Source organism: Camelus ferus, chromosome 8, assembly GCF_009834535.1.
Source record: "Camelus ferus isolate YT-003-E chromosome 8, BCGSAC_Cfer_1.0, whole genome shotgun sequence".
Taxonomy (NCBI): domain Eukaryota; kingdom Metazoa; phylum Chordata; class Mammalia; order Artiodactyla; family Camelidae; genus Camelus; species Camelus ferus.
Window position 1 is genome coordinate 33,492,701 of NC_045703.1, and position 23,171 is coordinate 33,515,871.

The 23,171-nt window shown below is 33.5% G+C and overlaps 1 protein-coding gene and 1 long non-coding RNA gene across 2 annotated transcripts in view; one reads left to right on the top strand and one right to left on the bottom strand.

Annotated features, from left to right (window-relative positions):
* Window positions 1-3,510: 3,510 nt before the first annotated feature.
* On the top strand, window positions 3,511-22,567 carry LOC116665343. Its single transcript, XR_004321917.1, has 5 exons — window positions 3,511-3,523; window positions 7,908-7,911; window positions 13,797-13,803; window positions 17,068-17,076; window positions 22,499-22,567. It is a non-coding gene; the product is annotated as an uncharacterized LOC116665343 (long non-coding RNA).
* The window catches only part of HDAC2 (histone deacetylase 2), a 28,908-nt gene continuing 11,064 nt past the window's right edge, over window positions 5,328-23,171 (bottom strand). The window contains exons 4-14 of the mRNA XM_032484733.1: window positions 21,452-21,526; window positions 20,798-20,936; window positions 18,657-18,798; window positions 15,064-15,156; window positions 14,874-14,982; window positions 11,221-11,361; window positions 10,875-10,983; window positions 9,845-9,975; window positions 8,964-9,119; window positions 6,428-6,485; window positions 5,328-5,703 (exon numbers count right to left, since the gene is read on the bottom strand). Coding sequence (XP_032340624.1) covers window positions 5,673-5,703; window positions 6,428-6,485; window positions 8,964-9,119; window positions 9,845-9,975; window positions 10,875-10,983; window positions 11,221-11,361; window positions 14,874-14,982; window positions 15,064-15,156; window positions 18,657-18,798; window positions 20,798-20,936; window positions 21,452-21,526 — 1,184 coding nt within the window. The 3' untranslated portion in view covers window positions 5,328-5,672. The remainder of the gene's footprint in view (window positions 5,704-6,427; window positions 6,486-8,963; window positions 9,120-9,844; window positions 9,976-10,874; window positions 10,984-11,220; window positions 11,362-14,873; window positions 14,983-15,063; window positions 15,157-18,656; window positions 18,799-20,797; window positions 20,937-21,451; window positions 21,527-23,171) is intronic.

The window sequence follows — 23,171 nt, forward strand, 5'->3', positions numbered from 1 at the left end:
AATATCTGCCATCTTGTGGTGAGGTGGAGGAAATGCAGCAATTGTTGAGTAGCTTCCAAATACTGTAACCCTCCTGAGCATTATTAGTTCTTCACATTAACGTTGCTACTCGTGTAAATAGCCAGTAACAACAGAATAGTCTTATTTTTTTTCCATAATCCATTGCAACCATTTTAGTTGACAGATTATCCTTGAGTAAACTGCAGGAGCATTAAGATCCCCCTAAATTTGCCAAATCTTAATAGCTTCCTTGCTAAAATTGGTTCTCAAAAAGATTGCTTCTCTATCCACCATGACCTGGTAGTCTGATACTAGGAAGCATCAAATTGCAACAGAAGGTTCAAAAGTAATTCATTTGATGTCTAAAGAACATGTGAAGACTTAGGACTTCCCTCCCCATTTGGCCCCATCCTATCTCTCTTTACCTGACATAAGAACAGTAGTAATCACTTACTGAGCATTAACTACGTATCAACTCAGTCTGCACAACCTTATTGAGTGAGGGCAATTATCATCTTCCTCATTTTAAATTAATAAGCAACTGAGGCACAAAGAAGTTAGTATAGAATTGTGAAGAAAAAGGGATCTTAAGCTTTTGAAACTTAATTATGTGTGATAGGATACAAATAGAAGTTTTCACTTAAAACCTTGAAAATCCATGTCATTTGTACCACAACATAAATAAGAAATGTTAAGAATCCCAGGTATTAGAGAAGCTTCAGAAAGTTCTACTGAAGTCACAGAAACCAGAAGATGCAGGTAAATTATTTCAATGTAAGAACTTCAAAGAATCTCCTATTGACAGAATGCTAGTAGCTTTGGTTGTTATGTAAATACCTTATAGTACCAAGGGGGATTTGGAAGCTTTCAACCATGCCACAAGGAAGTGAGAAAAATTACGGATAACACAGTAACATCTTTATTAATTAAAAGGACTCCCTCCCTCTCCCCAACCCCCCGTCAAGTTGCATCTTAGTTTTAAAGTGTCACTTTAAAAAAAATGAAATGATTACAATAGTTGATAGCTACATTACCCTCATCAGGACCACATGACTCTTCCAGATGACTTACATATCTTATCTTTGGTGTTAGGGCTTTTAGCCACCTGGCAAATATTCCTTCTCCTGGGAAGGAATGAAACTAAGATAGTCACTAATGTCCCAGAAACACTGAACTGCATGAATCTGCAAGTCATCTCAAAAGATAATTTGAGACAAGGAAAAGAAAGCTGTAAGACTAGATAACATTTCTATCCCTTTGATCAGAAATTGTCTGTTTTTATTAATCAAGAATTTTGTAGAATATTCACATGGTCCAGCATTCAAATCCCCATGAAAGCAGCCAATGCTTCAATGCTACCATTTTCATGATCATCTTTCATAGATATTATTTGTATAGTCAATATACAATTTTGTGTATTTTTGTTTTACATAAAAGGTAGTATGTCATGTGTCCCAAGTCTTCCTTGCCTTTTTCATTTAATGATGTATCTTGAAGGTCTTTCCATGTATATAGTACATAGTTCTCATACTTGTTAGTTACTGCACATAAAGTATGTTAAATTTTCTAAAACAGAATTTTAAATCAGATTTGTGATTTTGATATAGACTGTCAATTAAACTCTAGATGTTATACTCACACTCCCTACTGCAATACATAACAATTTCCTCAAACTCTTGCCAACAGTTGTTTCCTAAACTTATAACATAAGTTTAAAAAATTAGTTAAAAAAATTAAAAGGCATCTTTATAGCTTTTAACTTTAATTTCCTAAATTAAAATTAAAAATCTTTTCATATTTAATAACTATTTGCATTTCTTTCTTAGGTAACTGTTTATATTCTTTCTGGTTTAAAAAAAAAAAAAAGAAAAACTTTCTCATAAACAAGGACCTAATGCATAGCACAGGGAATTATACTATCTTGTAATAATCTGCAATAGAAAATAATCTGAAAAAGAAAAAAAAATTTATGTATATGTGTGTAGATAAATGTATATATATCTGAATCACCTTGCAGTGTACCTGAAACATTGTAAATCAACTATACTTCAATTAAAAAAACCAAAAAACAAAAAATAGGGTCAAAGTGGTGTGAGGAGAGAACTCCATCAACCATAAGGTCTCTCTCCTAGAATCTCTAGAAAGGAACATGGCCTCTCAGCACCTTGTGTTTAGCTCAGCAAAATGTCCAACCTACAGGATGGGTTGACCAGTGGGGAGCAGTAGATGGCTACAGGAGGAATAAGAATGGTAGAAGAGCTATCGTCAACATTTCTTACTGGGTTTGGCTGCTTGCTATTCAAAAGCCAGTACTTGAGAAATGAGTGCTAATTGGAAAAGGAAAGGTTGTTTTACTCAGGAGGCCAGCAACCTGGGGAGAAGGCAGACTTGTGTCCAAAAAACAACTATAAAGATTCTGCTGGACCAAGAAAGTTTTTAAGGGGAAAATCATTGGGGGAAGGGGTCAGTCTCTGTTATCTTCCACTGTGTGGGGACATTCTTCGGATTGGCTGGTAGTGAGTTAACAGGGTGGTGGCTCCAGGAATCCTGTGCTAAGCCTGAAGTTACCATCCTCCACCTGGGTAGGGGCCTTAGTTCCTACAGAAGAACTAAGATATTGTTATGTGTATTTCTTGAGGAGGAACCAGGACCCTGCCCCATCACTGCACTACTTTTTCTTGAAGGCTCCTCTCTTGTTTCTGAGTTCCCTCCTTTCCCTGATTAACAACTGTTTGAATCTGCCCTCTGGAACTCAAAGGTCAAGGAGGCTGAAGCTTTTTTCCTACAGACAAGAAAAGGGGACACAGAAAGGATCTGTACCTGGGAGGGCCCCACAAGGCCCTGATCCGTTTCATTTCTTCAACAATTTCAGAACTTTTCTTTCCTTTCTCTCTCTTTTAGAGTATGCAGGGATTGGATAGGACTAAACTTTAGGAAGCCACACACCTAGTGATTTCTCTTGTTTGCAGCATGTGTATTCCCAGCCCTGGTGAGGAAGAGAGTAAGAGTAAAGTCAGCGATTTGTCAAATTGACTTGGTTCACCTGATAGCCTTCTCCTACTTTTCCTAGAGGTTGACCATTTTTAACGTTAGATAGGCAGTACAGGAAACCAATAAGAAAAAGCTTTCCAGAAGCAAAACTTTCAATGTCAGTTTTCAAATTCCTCTGCTGGAAGACTGAGGTGGTGATTGCATATCCCACACCTGCTGTTTTCTTTGCTTTCCTTTTATTTCCCACTTTGTACCTTTCTCTACTAATGAATCAAGTAAACAAGATGAAAGCAAAAACAAAAAGCCCAAAAAACCCAACAAAACAAAGAACAAAAAATCTACAAAACTTTTTAAGTATTACCCTATTGAAGTGTGACAAGTTACAATTCTGCACACTCCCCATTTCATTTGTCGTTTTTCTCAATTTATAAGTTGCTTGCCTACAGAAAAATTTTTTTTCATCAAATATTGTTGCTTTTATAGTTTGGGTTGGTGTCATACTTAGAAAGGCCTCTCCAATAGTTTCTCAGAAGTCTCTTATGAGTTCATTTTCCAACTAATCTGATTCTTCTGGTGGAAGGCATGAAACTTTTTTTTTCTCCCATTTGGCTTACCTATTATCTTAACATCAATTAAGGAATACTCTCTTCCCTCATCAATCTGAAATATTTTCATCCAGTATTATCTCCAAATGTATTAGGGTATTTATCTTGACATCCTATATATTTTTCACTGTACACCAGAACCAGTTTCTATAATTATACTTTTATTTCTAGAAAATTTTGTTATTGCTATTATAAATGGGGTCTTCCTTCTTCCAATAGACCTTCTGGTTGCTATTTAGATATAACAGTTGATGGTTTCTATGTAGTAATGTTGTACCAAGTCACCTGGCTGAACTTGCTTGTTTCATATCATTCTCTTGAGGCTTCAGTTTTATATAAATGCTTCTATCTGTAAATAGGAAAACAAACAAAATCTAAATGTGACCAAGGAGGTTCATTACAGTATTGAAACAAATTTTTGGTATATCCTTATAATGGAAAATTAATACAGAGCAGTTAAGATGAGCTGTACTTGTACAACAGGGGTAGGAAAACAAAATGTAAAAAAACAACAGTAGTGTACATATGCAATGGCATCTATGTGTTTCACAAACTATTCCACTAATGAAGGAGTTGCATAATTCCTAGTGCTGTAAGGGTTTATATGCCAACAGATAAATAGCAAGAGTAAAAACACGGATAAGATATGGTTTCTTCTCAAGAGTGGGAGGGAATTAAACAGCAAAATGGATAAAGAGGGCTTCAAATTCTTCTGTGTAATTTATTTAAAGGGAAAAAAGGAAAAACACGAAGGAAATACCACAAAAGTGAAACATCTGTCAAACAGGTGGGAGAATGGCTGTTCATTACACAAGTCCAGGTATTTCTGAGAGGTCTGCAGGATTTAACACAGGAACTTTTAGAGAAACATTTCTGATGTGTCATCTAGCATTCTCTAACTTCTATCTCAGAATAATCAATTTGGGCTTGGCACAAAAGAGATTTCACTGATTTTGGCAAGTTTCTAAAATGTTTTATCCTTTGCACATCTTAGCAGTAGAAATCACACCATTTGTTTGCTTTCTACTGCTAGAATGTAAGCTGTGGGAGCAGGAACTTTCCCATTATGTTTAGTTGCATACTCAAAGCCTTAAAATGGGTAGACATTCAATAAATAGAAAGATAAATAATTTTAAGTGTATTTCCTTGGTTTGGAAACCTGGGTGTAATAGTGGAAACTGGATACCGTATAATTGCAGTACAAGAACCAGGTTTTGTCTAAACAGGTTTATTTTAGACTTACTGTAAGTACAGGAACATTCTGGTTAAACAAAACCATACAGTTCCTTGTCTACTTGGTATGTAGTAGGGGCTGGCAAGAGTCACACAGAGCTCAGTATGGAAGCTATAGTGTCCTTCTCTGATTATGGATTTCTTCTTTCAATTCAGAATTCCATTTTCAGCTTTTGAGAATCTTTGGTTCAGCTCAAAGATAATTCCTATATCTCAACTGCATAGCTTATATTATTAATTTCAGAGATAAATTATTATAATGAGAAGTCAATCTTCACCAATATTGATTGGTTAACCTATAGAAGACAAGATGGTAGAACTCTTACTGCATTAAGAAATAGTAATTACTGTAAATACTCTTTCCTGAAGAAACAGTTTATGCATGTCTTCCAAGTTGTAGTCAGTACCTTTTACCTCCAGTGCATTCTAATTTTACAGAAATGGTCATATCATTAGCCTATGAAAAAAGATTCTGTTGTAATAAACAGACAAAAGACAATCCAAGTACAATTTTTTAATAAAGATAATTACAAAAGATGGAAAAAATCAGCTCAGAAAGGCCAATTACTTATTTAATAGATCAGTTTTTTGACATAATAACTCACATCAATTTTAAATACTATCACATAAAGCATGGTGGAGAAAAGAAATTTTGCTTCATAATTAGAAAACTCACAGTAAAACTTGCCAAGAAAAACAAAAACAAAAAAAGCCATTTTGAAAATAAATACAGTCCATGCCAAAGTAGTATAAAATGAAGCCAGAAGTCTTCAAAAAGAAAACGTTTTTCTTCCCAATATTTTCTCACTTTTTTATGGTTTCTGAAATTGATGACTCTCAAATTCAAGGGTTGCTGAGCTGTTCTGATTTGGCTCTGTTAAAAGAGGCAATGTGAAATATTATAAATGGCACAATCTCAATTTAAATGCATGACTCGATCAGTCCTATGGGCTCATGCAAAGAAACATGTAAGCTGATAATGCCTTGAGTGTTTTCAGAGAACTGACTGCCTCGATCTTTTCTAGTGGTTTTACAACTGATTCTAAGTCATTCTATAAAGGGCAGCACAAAATTCCTTGTGGCCAAGAATTTACATGCTTTCTGACACTAAAAACCTCAATTATGGTTTTTTTTTTAAATTATAAAAAAATTATAAAAAGCTAACCCAGTACTTTTTAAATTTACCCACCTCACAACACTAAAAAAATCATGTATACAGAAATAAGAGCTCCATGAAAGATAACAGTGTCTACATAAAAGTTAACAGCAAAAAAAAAAGTCTTGGGTAAATTATGTGCAAGAATACAAATTGATCTATACTCAGTTACAATACTGATTACTACTAGTCTTTGTAATTTTCCTAAGACAAGCTACATAAATGAAAAATGAGCAAATAGATGACATAAACTAACGGTGAAGATGACATATGTTGTCTTATGCACCATTACAGACTAAAATTCAGAGCATCTCACAACTTACTGATGTTCTCAAGTTCAGTCCAGTACTTCCCAAAATACGTGTACACCCCCAACCCCAGTAAATGTGTTGGTTATTTTTATAGTATATAAAAATTACTAGATAAGGAATATATAATTTACCCTTTGGTATCTGTTTTTTCACCACTATTGTCCTTGGATTTATCTTCTTCCTTAACATCTAAAAACAAAAATTGGGACGAGATCAACACCCATCTTGAAATATAAAATGTATACATTTTATTTTAAAATATATCTTACTTAAAATATAAATACTGTCACATACAATCTTACTATTCATGAATTCAGTAACTAAATAAGCTCTGTGTTAGATGCTGTGCTAAATGACAGAGGTTCGAGGTGTCAGTGTAACAACATAGTTCAGCCTTTTGGAAGTTTTCTTCTACGGAATCACAGTATAATTGCCAGGATATGTGCTGTGAAGTTTAGCCCACAGATATGAGCATGGCACTGTGGGAGATCAGGAAAGGCTACTACGAAGAAGTGACATGTGAGAGACATTTTGAAGAATGAATAGCTTTTGATTGGGAAAAGGGGAGAAGTACCTTGAACAAACAGAAAATTCTAAAAAAAGGAATGAGGCTGGAAAGAAGAACTGAAAGACCACGGTGGCTGGAGTGTTCTAAGGGGGAAGAAATTAGATGAGCCCAGAGACACAGCAGAGGCTATATTCTATTGCTTATGTACCATTAGTTTTTAACCCTGACTATGTAAGTACTGAAAACTACCATTTCAATAAAAATTAATGAAATAGTAGGAGTAATACTTTACACTCAAGATCACTAAAACAAATTAGCCCAAATGTGCTGAATGAACTTTTTCTTTAAAGAGCAAATGAACCAAAGTCGTGAAGCAATGATTATAATACAAATACATGGCAATATGGCTATTATGACATTTGTTTCAGCTCTGGCTTAATTTTGGATATGCAAACTTAAATAACTCAAAGTGCCAAACGGGAAAAAGGAAGAGAGAAAGGGAGAAAGGAAGAGAAAAGAAATGCACCTAACTTCAGGTTCCGAATTATAGATTTTAAAAAATGTTTTCTGTGGTAATACTTCTTTTATCTGCAGGCTGCAAGATTCTAACAAATGCAAGACCTATAAGAAGAATTTCATTACCAAATTAAAAAAAAAATTAAGTATCAATTATTATCAGCAACAAAAGTATTTAGGAGCTAAATACTGTGAGATTAATCTATCACTAGGCCATTAAGCCAGATCAAAAGGTACTCTCGTTTTTAGAAAAACAGCAAAGAAAGATAAGCACCCTAGTGCACCCACTTCCCCATTTGGAAGAAAAAGCACAGAAAAGGTAAACATTTAAAAATAAGAAGAAACACCAAAAAGGAAAACAAACAAACAAACAAACAAACAAAAAAACAGACAAGAAGATATACTGACAGCAAGAGAAAAGAAAAATACTAGAAAAATCTTGCAGCTAAAACTAAGTCCTTCTTACCTCAATCATAGCTGGGATTTCTGGATGTCAATCAATACACAAGAGCAGACTGGAGCCATCATTGTAATACATTAGGAAGTTAAAATTATAAAATGGTAGACAGAGAACAGTAGCCTAACAGAGGAGTCAGTCCATGAACAAGAACAAAACTAGATGTGTCAGATATGCTACGGATTCCTAACTCTCTAGTAAAAAGGAACATGAGACCCAGCTTGCTCACATAACTTCAATGTGATAGGAACAGGATGCTGGAGCAGCACCTCTGAATCGTTTTCCACTTGCTATAAGATCAAAATTAACAGGTCAACTAAAACCCATGACCATTACCATCACTTGCATACAGGTATCAAGTATCCATCAGGAAATGTACCAAGTGCTGAGAATACAGATATTTAAGACATTGCATTCTCTAGCCATGAGCAGCTCTATCTAGCAGGGAGATATATAAAAATCCTTTAATGAGGTGTTATAATATGATATGTTAAATAAACAAAGAGACAGAAGTATGTCTAAGTGCTCTGGAACTCAGATAAAAGAGTAGCAAACTCAATACCCTTCAGGCATCTATTTTCTCAACAAACTGACATACCATTTTTAAAGATATCAGAAGTAATAGCGCCTTCCTAACCCAGCTCCCAAATCACTTCCTATCTTTCCACAGTTTTCATGTTTCCTTTAAACAATTTCTGAACAGTCTATTCTCTGAGTCTTTTCAAAATGGTGAAACTGTTCTAAAGCTGGATAATGTGAGTCTTCTTTTGTGTTTTATTCCCATCAAATAAACCTACAGTAGTTAAACATCACCTTAGACTTCCACCTCTGCTCACAGGCCACAAACGGATCTAGACCCACTTTGTCCTCTTTCTTATCCCATCTATATCACAGAGCAACGTTCACTATTTTAAGCCTATGTCACCAAAAGATAACAGTAAGGCTGCCAATATTTAAAAAGTAAATGTGACTAGTAACATTTAGAGGGCTCTAAATAAAAGATATTTAAGCATCACTTACATGGGGGAAAAAAGTCACCTATTTAGCACACCCACCCTGCGCAAGTATTGACTTGTGTAACTGAGTTCAGGATCTCAAAAAAAAAAAAAAAAAAAAAAAATATTGCACTGAAGCTCACTTTTAAAATCTTACAATTAAAACATATTTATCAAAAAATAAACCCGACCTGCTTTTTTGTCCTCCGTTTCCTTCTTGTCTTCTTCGATTCTAGCCTTCTTTGCTCCTTTCTTATGATCAGCCACATTTCTACGACCTCCTTCTCCTTCATCCTCAGAATCTGAGAATTCTTCATCACAAGCTATCCGTTTGTCTGACGCTCGAACTGATACAGTAAAGATTTTTTAAACTTTTGAAAAAAGCAGTCACAGGTTTTATAACTGATATAGTGCACTCATGTACAAATGAACTAGCCAGTTACCACACTAAAAGTATAGGATTGCAGAAGCTAAATGATTTTAGGGTTAGAAACTGAATGCATGGTTTGCTAAACACTGAAAATTTAGCTTTTAATCCTGGAAGAAATAATTTAAAGAAACATTTGGGGATCTTATTTAAAAAAAAAAAATTTGGAGGAAAAAAATTGTGTTTTCCTAACAGGAAGTATACATATACAAATTAACTTTTTATTTCAGAGCTGAGAGGGGAAGTAGAGAAAATAAAAAATACCATTAATACCAAGTATGTTACTATACCATGATAGCATACCCTTATGCTATAAATCTACAAAGCATATGAAGTGGAATTAAGAGACTGCAGAATCAAACAAATTCTTAATATGTTATTCAACTCACTCTATATAACTGGTTAGTTTGTGGAAACTCTTGATCAACTCATAAAAACTAAAATCACTGATACTCAAATAAGGCTTTAAGACATAGAAAATTAAATCTAAGTAAGATCAAAAATGGGAAAAAAGGCGGTAATAACCACGTGCTCATGAAACATGACCCGTAATGAAATTCCTGGGCCACCAAAACCTTCAACCTGTAGTGTTCTTTTAACAAACCAGAAAAATGTAACGGAATACACATCAAGGCACTATCTTACTAGAAATTCTCTTGTCTGGATCTTCTCCATCTTCATCACCACTGTCTTCATGAACTGCATCCTCTGGAATAGCTTGCATTTGGACGCCAGGTGCATGAGGTAACATGCGTAAATTTTCAAATAAACGCTGTCTAAATTACAACATGCACAGTTGTTAGAAAAAATTATTTTGAAGTTCCTTTTAAATGTAAAAGGAGTGGGGGAGGGTATAGCCCAGTGGTAGACTGTGTGCTTAGCATGTACAAGGTCCTGGGTTCAATCCCCAGTACTTCCATTAAAAAACAAACAGACAAACAAACAAACAAACCTAATTACCTTCCCCCTCAAAAGTTAAAGGAAACATTAAGCAAAAAATTGCACCATTATCTAGCTTAACCTATGAATTAAAAAAAAAAAAAATGTACCGAGCACTGATACTTTACATGTTATTAACCCATTTAATCTTCAAAATTTAGATACTATTCCATCCCCCATTCCATGGATAAGAAGATTTAAGACACAGGCAAATTAACCTGCCAAACGTCATGGAGCTGGTGCATAGTAAACAGAGAACACAAAACCAGGCCTGTGCTCTACAATGTCTCTCTAAACACTTTGTTCTTGGAGATAAAGTTTATCAAACTGTTTCAATGAAAATAAATTTTACTTTCATGTAAAACAAGAAAGCATAAAATTTATAGTGCCCCTTTCAATTTAAAACTACTTTGCGGGGAGGGAAATAGCTCAGTGGCAGAGTGCGTGCTTAGCACGCACAAGGTCTTGCATTCAATCCAGGCCATCTCCATTAAACATCAATCAATCGATCCATTTTAACTAACAGAAAATGGAAATATTTGAAATCCCATACATTTTCCATTATCTTACAGAATTAAAGAAATCAATAATCTTAAGGTTTCAAATGCTTTTGACAATGACAAAGGAAACACCTTAATGTATAAAGCTAAAATGACCTACTGAACTTGGCTGTCTAAAGGCTCCTAAAGTTATATTAAGATGAAATGTTTATCAAATCAATTTAATGATGTCTTACTTTATCTTTTCCATATATTCTGGAGTGTTCTGGTTTGTCATATTTGAAGGACTAATATGCAGTTTGAAGTCTGGTCCAAAATACTCAAAGTAATCATTATATGGCAATTCTATTAAAAACAAATAAAGTTACATATTAAAAGCTCAGTTTTCACACAAATCCAAGCCTAAAATCCAGATTCAAGTCATGAAATACTTTCAGAGAAAATGTTTAAAACTGAATGCAAAGTGAATTCACTGAGTTCTCTCCTATTTACATGGTTTTGGAATCCACTCTAATCATCCAACCATCTATTTCTATATATTGACAGTTCATCCAAAAAAGACATCAAAGTAAGAACACATACCATTGGGAATCTCACAATCAAGGGCAACTGCAGTCTCATATGTCCAACATCGAGCAACATTACGGATTGTGTATCCGCCTCCCCCAAGCATCAGTAATGGTAAATTGAAAGTTTTTACAACTTCTACACATTTAGCATGACCTAAGGCAAAACAAGATTTGGGTAACAACAAATTTACACATTTCAACAGTTTGAAAAATAAATTTAAAAAAATAACAAATAGAAACAAAACTTTATTCAACCAAAATGGCTTTTCTAAATATTTAAAAAACCAACTTTTTATTAAACACACACCTTTCACACAATGATGTATGGAACACAGTTAAGACATAACTGGCTATACTAGCCAACTGTCTCTGATAGAAAAGTCAAATATATAACTATAGTAAGATTAAAATAGAAATATAACACATTTTTATTAATGTGATGTGAAGATATTAGGTTCACATGAGGTTACCTGGGGGAAAACATAAGTCATTAAGCACAATCTAATCTAAATTAATTTTGTTACCACTTTCCTCCATAGACATGAACAGAAAAATTATGTAATGCTATACAAGTTTAACTGTAGGTTATATTTAGGTAGTGGCATTATGGATAATTTTCTGAACTTATCTAAAGTATAAAATTAGTAACTATTACTATTAAAAACAACTTTAACAAATTTCTTTGTGTAGAAATGTCAATATAAAGTGAACCTAACATAAAAAAAAATTTCCCTTGGATGTCATAGTTCAATAATTAATTATAAGTTACCAGTAATTTCTTAGATTATCACCATTCAGGAATATAAGTCAATGTTTAAAGCAAGAAAAAAATCCTTCAATTATAGAAGAAATCTACGTGTGTTGAATAATATTTGGAAAAATCAAAAAAGCACAAAGAAAAAACTACCTAAAACTCTACTGTCCAAAGATAGTTTTTGTGTATTCCCTTCCAATTCTTTTGAGTTAATTTTTAACAGCTTAATGATACATTTTCTTCATGTAATTATACTGTGAATATTTTCATTAAGTATTCTTCACTAGTTGCACTACAGGATTTACAACCCAATTTTTTTATTACTGCAATTAGAAAAATGCAGGCTTCTTATAATACATAAAAACCACTGGAGTATTTTTAAAGATGAAATAAACAAAAAGTTAACTTAAAGACTTCCAACTAAAGATAGCTAACTAAGCAAAGACATTTACTTTCCTTTTACCTCAAAACCTCATAAAAATGATTATAAAGGAACTTTTTAAAGGCTAAAACCAATAAAAATGAAGACTGGGAGAACATATAACAGTAACAACATAAATGAAGATAGAATGGAGATGGACAAGAGGTAAACTGACTTTAGCAGACCTGAGAAATATGAATTGAAGCTGGCAGTAGAGAAAGCTTAGAATCAAGTTTAAGACTTGGGATTGCAAACTCCTTACACACTTTATATGGCTGAAATTCTATCAGTCAGTTGAAATATAATGTAGGTTTATAGCAAGAGTAAACTGCAACAGTTCATGATTATGAAAGCTACTACTTTTAAGTACAAAGGCATTAAGAACTTTCAAAGAGTTAAGACAAGAAAACTGGCAAGTTAATACACATTTTAAGAGTATATTACATAGATCTTTAAATGACATATCCATTGTGAGGAAACAGACGGTTATCAGCACATTAAGTCAACAATATTAAACTGCTGCTGTTTGGCCACTTTTGACCTAGCAAGAAAATGGGCAAATAATTTCAAATTGTTCAACTTAATAAAGGCAGAATAATTGATTATACCATAATTCTAATGCTGCCTCATATAGGAGTTATCACAACATTAAATTAAATAGCCTTTAATATCTGTATTTAATTATTAAATTTCATTTAGGCAATTGTTCTGGAAAAAGTTCTGTTTAAGAACTCTTCACATCTTATGAGAGAACTCAAAGCAGAACGTCAACCTGTTACCTAAAAGTTCACAAGGAAAACAACTCCAAAATCATGGACAATATCCATGATAAGTCACTACTGATCCACACATAATAAATTTTAAGAACTTGCTAAATAAAATTTCAAATTTACTGTTATGCCCTAGAAGCTCATTCCATAATGGTGATCTTTTACTTTGGCCCGGACCTCTATTATATGTTGATTTCAACACTTAAAAGCCAAGAACAGCCCTACATTCTACCAAGTCTAAAGAGAAAATTCATTGAACAGGAACAACTCAGAAGGCTATTCTTCAAGAAGGTAAAACTGATGGAATACCTGATGCATTTGAACATATGAACCTATTTATACACACTAGTAGCTTATTACTGAGTACGGAGAAAAGTAAGGAAATGAAAAAACTGTACAGGAGAAACAAGTTATACAAAAGAAAACTGGAAAAGCTGAAACATGCTTTAATGCTGTTGACGATGCTATAAACACTGAATACCACAACCAAAATTCTGGTATAAATACCAGACTTAAATGGTAAAAATGGAGATATGGGAAGGGTGTGTGCGTGTGTTGGGGACAAAGTGGTGTAAGCTAAATCCTTCTTCTTTCACAATAGAAAGTGAATATACAAGGTTTAAATTAAAAGTTAAAAATAACAGACTGCATGTTATTTAAAGAAAGGTAAGCACCAAAAAAAAATTAACCAAAATGTTAATTAATGCTAAGTGTAATATGGGGAATATAAAAAACCAAAACAAATGAACAAATATAACTAAACAGAAAGTCATAGATACAAACAGGTGGTTGCCAAAGGGGAGGAAAGAAACAGATGAGGGAGATTAAGAGGTACAAACACTAAGTTACAAAATACACGAGTCACAGTTATGAAATGTACGGCGTGGAGAATACAGTCAATAGTAATATCTTTGTGTGGTGACAGATGACAACTAGACTTATCATGGTGATCATTTTGAAATGTATACCATATCAAATCACTGTGTTGTGGACCAGGAACTAACAATGTTATAAGTTAACTATACTCCAAAAACAAACACCAAACAAACTCACAGGAAAAAAGGTCAGATTTATGGTTACCAGAGGCAAGAGAGGGAAGATTAGATGAAGGTATAGTTAAAAGGTATAAACTTCCAGTTACAAGATAAATAAGTATTAGAGATGAAATGTACAACATGATAAAGATAACTAACAGTGCTGTATGTTATAAATGAAAGTTGTTAACAGAGTAAATCCTCAGAGTTCTCACCACAAATAAAAATACATTTTTTAAACATCTGTTTCTTTAATGTATCTATCAGAGATGATGAATGCTCACCAAACCTACTGTGGTGATCATTTCATGATGTATGTAGTCAAATTATTATGTTGTATACCTTAAGCTCATACAGTGCTGTATGCCAATTACATCTCAATAAAACTGGAATAAACAAACAAATAAAAGCTGCCTTGGTTGGGATTGCAACAAGCTTATAAAACTATTCATATATGAATGTAATACATAAGTTTGACAAAATAAAAAAGACCTAATTTACTGAAACAAGATTAATTATAGTCATAAAAATCTACTCCAAATACATACATATATATGACAAAAAAAATCACAAAACACAGGGTTCTGTGCTAAAGTAGCAGTTAAAAAATTACAATGACAATTTTATGGGAAATTCTTGGGAAGAAAAAAATTTCTGGGAATATCAATCACTCTTTAAATTGCTTACCTTTGACTGTCAGATTGAAGCAACCAAGTCTATCGCCAGACAGTGAGTCTGCACCACACTGTAACACCACAGCACTAGGTTGATACATCTCCATCACTTTTGAGATAATCTATGTACAAGGTAACAAATGTCAGTATCTCTAAAAAACAGTTCAAAATTTCTTTTCAGTTTTGAAAATAGTAATACTTACAGGCTTAAATATCTGCCCATATGATTCATCATCTATTCCATCTCTCATTGGAAAATTGACAGCATAGTATTTGCCCTTTCCAGCACCAATATCCTAAAATACAGTTAGATAGATCTTAGAGAATATTTCATAATAAAAAGTTTGACATATTTAATTATTAAAATATCTTCAAAAGATTAAGACTAGGCAACAAAATCCAACCCTGAATTCATCTTACAGGTTGGGAAAGGGAATACAGAATAAAAAAAATTTCAACATTTATGGATTGCTTATAAAGCTGGAAAGAACCAATTCTAGTTAATCTATAATAATTACTTTAGGGATAAAAGAAATTTAACATAGTTAAAGGCAAGCTGAAGTTACATATCATATTAACCCAAGAAATTTTTCATAAATAAAATATACACTTAAAATACACATATACTTATTTTACTTGTATGTTATACATGTGTATATCTATGTACGTGTATGTTTATATACATATACATGCAATTCAACCAAGTACTGTAGTAATTATTCATTGAAAAAAATCCACGTATAGGTGGATCCACGCAGTTCAAACCCTTGTCAACTATATATTCCTAGAAGGCATAGTAGAGACATTTATACAAAACAGTGCTTTAACTACAGCACCAAGGGATAAGGGGTGACTGATTCTTATGTGTTTTAATTTATAGTTGACAACAAGGGTTTGAACTGTGGGTCCACGTGCATGCAGATTTCTTTCAATAAATGTATTGGAAAAAATTTTTGGAGATTTGCAACAACTTGAAAAAAGTTTTGGATGAACTGTATAGCCTAGAAATATTTTAAAAATTAAGAAAAAAGTGAGGCACATCATTACAATGGAAAACTATTCAGCCATAAAAACCAACAGCATAATGCCACTTGCAGCAACATGGATGTTCCTGGAAAATGTCATTCTAAGTGAAGTAAGCCAGAAAGAGAAAGAAAAATATCATGTAAGATCACTCATACATGGAATCTTAAAACAAAAAAAGAACATAAATACAAAACAGAAACAGACTCTTAGACATAGAATACAAAGGTTGCCAAGGGGGAGAGGGGTGGGAAGGGATAGACTGGGAGTTCAAAATATGTAGATACTGACGGGCATATGTAGAATAGATAAACAAGATTATACTGTATAGCACAGGGAAATATATATAAGATCTTGCGGTAGCTCACAGTGAAAAAACTGTGAGAATGAATATATATGTATGCTCATGCATAACTGAAAAATTGTGCTCTACACTGGAATTTGACACAACATTGCAAAATGACTGTAACTCAATAAAAAAAAGTTTAAAAAAAAGGTGAGGTACATAATGAATGTATAAAATATATGTAGATACACACATACAAAATACATGTTAATTAACTATGTATGTTATCATGAAGGCTTCCAAACAAATACTATTAGTATTTACATTTGGGGGATTCAAAGTTACATGCTGATTTTCCACTGCACAGGAATATGCACCCCTAACCACCGTATTCTTCGAGGATCAGTTGTATAATGTCTCAATATATATGAATCTTTAGGATTACTAACACTCATAGAAGTTCTTCCCTTATCTTTCATGTAATCATATAGTTATTATAACTTTCAATGAAGAAAAAAAGAGTAGAATTACACACTTATCTCCGTAATTTTTCTTAAAAAAACTAAAAGTTTTATATAACTAAATACAAACTATACAAATGTGGACAAAATAAAGCATTGTGAATCCCTATACTTCTGCACTAAAAACAGTTGAAATATATGTTGACACGAACATTTCTGAATACAGAAAGTTGGCCAGCACTTCTCACTCTAGTGAAAGGCTAGTAACTCAGAACTGTGGCCCTTCTTGGACCAAGTTTTATCTCTCCCATTTTTTTTTCCACAATTGCTACTTTATCACGTTTATTTTTTTCTCCCATCGATACTACTGATCTAATAAATGCAAGCATAGTTTTAACAGTGATCTAAGCTCACTGTAGCCTTCTTTTCTGATTTAGAATGATCAGGTAGAAAAGGTAATGTTTATTAAATTACACCTGAGTTTCATGAAAGTTCAAATACAACTACACATATAACTGATTTTAGTTTCCTAAATTTTGAAGACACCTTTATAATATCCAAAGGGGAAAAGTTTTGACATTTCATACAGGGAGTATAAAATCTTACATGAGGAAAAGATGTTGAAGGTCATTCTCGATCTTTTAAAAACATACATTCTCCAATATTTTCCAACAACTTCGAACAACCATTAAGAAAACTGTCAGAAGTTAAAGCAGAGGACTCCATTTGCCATTTTTGAGATAAATCAGAATTATACTGCAAAGACACAATCTTTAAGCTTAAAGCTGGGAAAGCTTTTAATTTCTACCAAGGTACAATGGTTATAAACAAATAAATTCTACCAGTTTACAGAGCTGTGGTTCTCAAACTCTAGTGTGCAGAACAGAATCACCCAGAGTTTTGGGGGTCTGAGAATATGTTCTTCTAAGTTCCCATGTGATAATGATTCTGCTAGATCATTCTTTGAGAACCACTGGTCTGCAAGATAAGACCAAGTGGGGAAAGGCACTGAATGAGCTAACTGGCAAGAAAGAACTGAAAATATAAATTATTTTAAAAGCCATAAAATTTAAACTGATATAAATGAAAACAAATGACCTTCTACCCACTTACAGGTAAATAAAGTTTTCACCATATCAACTTTTACTGAAAGAGCACCACCTTGCGGTCAAATAGTGAAAAGTCACACATCTGCAGAGCACTTTCGAGGCCACGAAACTTCTGGTTGTTAAGTTAAGTCCAAACCACAGATTTGAAAATTAACTTTAACAAAACAGCTGAGAACTAATGTTGAATGCCATGCTAAAAGGAATCTCCCATATAATACAGGCTAAACTAAAAATCGTTGTTTAAATTTCTGAATAAACTTCAACATGCTTAGAATTTTGTTAAAAAAACAAAACAAAACCACCCCCCCACAAAACCTCTAGTGAAGCAAAAAAATTCTTCTAGAGTACCAAATGAAAGATAATAGAAATATAACATAAATAGATGCACTTAATGTAACAGGCAGGATAAGCTGATACTCTTTCTCTCCCCAAAGAGGGGCATGTATGTGTGTGTGAACATACACATTAAAATTTCAGAAGCCTGAAGAAAAAAGAGATTAAAATTAGACTTATTAAATAAAGACCACTCATAAAGGGAGGGCAGCACAAGAAACTTAAATAGACTCAGTCAATTATTTTATTCCACCAATCTTTATATTCAACAGCAATGCAGGCTACCATCAAGTAGGTTCTGAAGATTCAAACTGAACACCAAGAAAACTCTTTCATGCTTTGTGGATGTTCAAAAAAATATTTATTCAACCATAGAAAATAGCTCAGCAAAAGAAAATTATTTAAGTTCTCATTAAATTTTTGTTTATGTCAGCAAAAGTGAATTCTAACAGCTGTCATAGTATATAAAATGACTTAATTATTCATGTAAGCTTCAAATTACTCATGAAAAATATTAGTTCAGGTGTAAGATTACTAACCTCCTAGGTTAATCTCATATTTATTTAGATAGAATTCAGTCTTACCCTCAAGTCTCCTGTTCCAGGAAAGTATTCCCCATATTTATGGAATGATACAGTCATTACACGATCTGTTGTATAAAAAGCTTCTTCAACGCCATCACCATGATGGATATCAATGTCAATATATAAGACTCTCTGATGATATCTGAAAACAAAGCCATAAGTAAGTTTTCAAAAACATTTTAAAATGGGAAGAATCACCATGGATTCAGGAAACCTATTCCTGAGCTCTTGCATTCCAGAATGTTTAATTTCCTTTCTTTACTTCCAGCCTAAGAGACCATTTAAAGAGACCATCTTCAAGTTACAGTTTGAGCCTTAGACCTTTATATCTTCCCTTTACACCCAATGCAGATGAGAAAATATATTTTTTCTCTTTGTTAAATCTGTCCTATGCTGCTTTAAAAACATAGTCCATGTTTCTATATATTAACAACAGAAGATTATACCTTACTTATGATTGTCACTTTAAAACATCCCTCTAGTAAGTAAATCTTTAGTATTATAAAACAGGGTTTGGCAATCTATGGTCCATATTCCAAATTTGGACAATGGCCTCTTTTTGTACAGCCTTTGAGATATGAATAGTTCTTAACATTTTTAAATGGCTGAAAAATAAAATCAAAACAAGAATATTTCATGACATGTGACAATTAAATGAAATTCAAACTTCAATGTCCATAAGTAAAATGTTACTGAAACACGGCTTGTTTGTTCACATACTGTCTATGGCTTCTTTTTCACTTCAACTGAAGAGCTGAGGAGTAGGGACAGAAACCACAAGTGGTGCTCTCATCACTTCACAGTGCTGCTTGGAGCACTTCAAATCACAGCAACACAGTTGTAATTCAAATGCACTTTTAAAGCCACATGTATCATCACACTAGGCACACTGAAACCAGCATACACCCACGTCAAAATAAGAAAAAAAGGAAAGTGAAATTAATATATCATCCTTCAAAGGCATAATGAGGTGAGGATTATTATGGAATTAGACGGCAGAGCACTGTGTTTATCTTACAATGATATCACAGCCATGTTAAAAGAATACAATGTAAACTGACATTATCAGACTAAGCACCCATAAGAATATCAACTCACAGGAAAACATTAAAAAAACTCAGAAAATAAATAACAATGTTTCCTCACAGAATTTCTTCACAAAAATAAAAATAAAGCATGAGCAAGTAAGTTTCTGAGTGGCCCATAAGCTGTTTAAACCAATTAAGTCAACTAAATCATATTTGCACCAGTTGAAGAAATCTGTCCAAAGAAACTAAATGAAACTTAAGTCTATTAGCATGTGGGTGAGAACTGCTGCTCAGAGATCAAGACACAGGAACCAACATCAATAGTGAATTAAAAAACAAAGCAAATAATTTCAAGTGGTTTTCCTTGGCTCTCAATTAGTCAACTGACACCGCTCAGTTGTTTATTTAAGGAATCAATACCAAATTTTAAGTGACTGAAAAATGAGCCTTCATAAATAGCATGCATGGAGTAACTACAGGGAAGAACACTTTCTAAACTGAGAAAACACTAATTTGTTACAATCTGAAGTAGAATCTGGTAAGCTGTGTTACAACTAATGATGGTCAAAAAAAAAAATCTAACTGTAAATCTCCAAAATTACAAATACCTCTATACATAGTTCTCTCAAACTGCAGTCAAGAAAACATTAAAACTAACTCCTTTAGCAACTTAGAGATAATTATATTCATTAGTTGAGAACAAAGCCCCATTCTATGCAGAAGCTAGGCAGTTAGCTAGTCTCGATGAATAAATAAATTTCTTTCAACATGTTCTCTTCAAACTTTTGCCTTCAAAAGTTAAAACTTAGAAAAAGTTAGATCATAAACTTCTATGGTCATATCATTTTTCATTAATTAAAACCATAACTCAAATTTAACTACTTCTAATGTATTTTTTTAAAAGGTACTTAATGGAGTTTCAGACACTGATACACTTCTCATTCTTGAGATTTCCTATTCTTCTACAATGGTTTGGAATGAATCCATAGAAGATTCACCATTAACTATTTTCAACCTACTGTTTACTTGTCATTTCTTTTTAAAGCCACAGATTTTCACTGTTTTAATTAAAACACTTTTTCACAGGAAAAATACCAACACAAATTAACTTACTTTAGTAATTCAAGGATGGCAAGCACTATATCATTAACATAACAGAATCCTGATGCTTCTGATTTCTTAGCATGATGTAATCCTCCAGCCCAGTTAACAGCCATATCAGTTTGTTGTCGGTTTAACTTCACAGCCCCAGCTAATAAATAAGACAGAGGAGACTTTTTTAATGTTTAAAAATAAAAAAAATCAGTATAACTAGACTAAAACAAAAGTCCCACAGGAAAGAGTATGCCATGCATAAGCAAAAGAGTACATATAAAATTATTAAAGGTAAGAATGATTCCATGGGGCACTACTAACAGTTTCTCCTTAGATAAATATTATCCTGTAACGGTGACCTGATTAAATAAAAGCATATGGATAGAAAGTGGTGGTGACAACGGTTGCTAGAAGAAAGGGAGGAAAAGGAAGTCTCTAAGTGAAAATGCAACAGAAGTAAAAACTAAAAATTAAAAAAAAAAGTTTGAGCCACTGTGGTCACAAAACATGGAGCGGGGGGGTGTGGGTAAAGACAACGTACTCTACTATAAACATACCGCTTTTTCTTATCAAAATTCACCACTATTAAAACTTCTGTTTTAAACAAATAACCCAAAAGGTACACACCAAGTTCAAATCAACTTTTGAATTTGATCAAATCAGGGCACTTACCAACTGAGCCACCAGTTGAAAGTTGACAAAATTCAAAGAGTCCATCAAACACTGGACAATCCTCTCCAACATTAACTGTGGAAGATGGATTTCATTAATTTCAGTCCCTCTGTGAAACAATGAAAGCTTTTCCCTACAAATATTTTTGTTTGATGCAATCATAAAACATGCATCACAGCAGTAATCTAAAGTTTGCAGTTTTACCCAAGGCAATTAAAGTGCTATATACCACCACCGCCACCGCCACCAATTCTTAGCAGGATTGTCTGTAGAGTATGTCTGCTCTATTAACAAGAAATTAATAGCTATCAAAATATAAAAGGGATCTGATGTTATCTTAATTAAAACATAGGCTTAAATTTTTTAGGCATTTCTCCTTAAATACACAATAAATTAATCAAGATTCTAAAAATTAAGTAACATTAATTGGTTTATGATTTACATTCTTTAAAACTCCTTAAGTACACAGAACATCCATAACTTGTAAATGCATTTTAGTGAGTATCAAAAAGATGTAACAGTTGGTTGCCTATGTCAGTGGTTAGCACTGACCTTGAAAGATAGTTAAGAATTAATTAAGTTCTTGACAGATGTAGAAGAAGCAAAAGATGGAGAAGAAAGGAGTAATTAAGGCACAAGGTGACAACACACACAGATATGCATTATATCCTAACATATTTAGTTCCTTAGTACTGGGAGAACCAAACACAGATGCATATAACCCACTTTCAGTCTTTCCTCACCCCTCAATTTATACCTTCATCAAGAAAAAAAGGTTCATTATTTGATATATCTTTGTATGTCCTTAGTTTATTAACACTATAATGAATAAATTTTAGCTTCTTGCTGTTTTGATATGATCATAACCTTAATACAATTATGTAAATTTTAAACCAATCCCATTAATTCATTTGCCTTAGGGCTACCCATGAGTTCTTAACCTAAGCCTGAACTTTCACTGAGAAAACAAAGACAATAATATCTACTTACATTAACAGTATTTTACTGAATTAAATGAGATCATCTACAGTAGAAACATATATGAAGTTTTGTTAGAGCAGGTAGATAGCTAGATATGAGCAGAGAAAGGGGGACACAGACCAAATGGCCAGAATTGGGCAGAAAGAAGGGACACAAGCCAAATGCAGGAAACCACACATCATGTAAGAACCAGGGGGTCCCTGGGTGGAGAAAGAAAAGCAGGAACCTTTGGGCTGATAAGGCATCACATCTTTTGGGGTGATGAGTGGCCTGTAGACAAAGAAAGGTGAGAAAAGGCAGGAATTTCCAGTGTCCGAATGTAACCTTTTGCTCATTATGCCCTCATCTCAATAAAATTAGCCTTGCAGATCAGAAGTACCCATCATGCACTGACACCATGACACTTCCGATCCAGACTAAATAAGGACAAAAATCCCTCCTCCCTTTGGGAAGGTGGAGTTGGGATGATAATCAGGGAATATGACCCCAAAACCGTCCCTCCCCAACGAATATTCCGCTGATTCATTTTTACACCCTATGTAACTAACTTGCCAAAGAAACACAGGGCAGCTGCTCAACTGAGCCTGCCAGCTCTCCCCTAGAGAAGTGTACTATCCATCCTTTAAAAAATCCTCACTTCACTTTTTCTAACCTCTAACACTTGTCTCTGAATTCTTTCTGGGACGGGACAAGAAACTGGAAAACTGGTTGCATCTACTGGCAACAGTTTGATGAATTT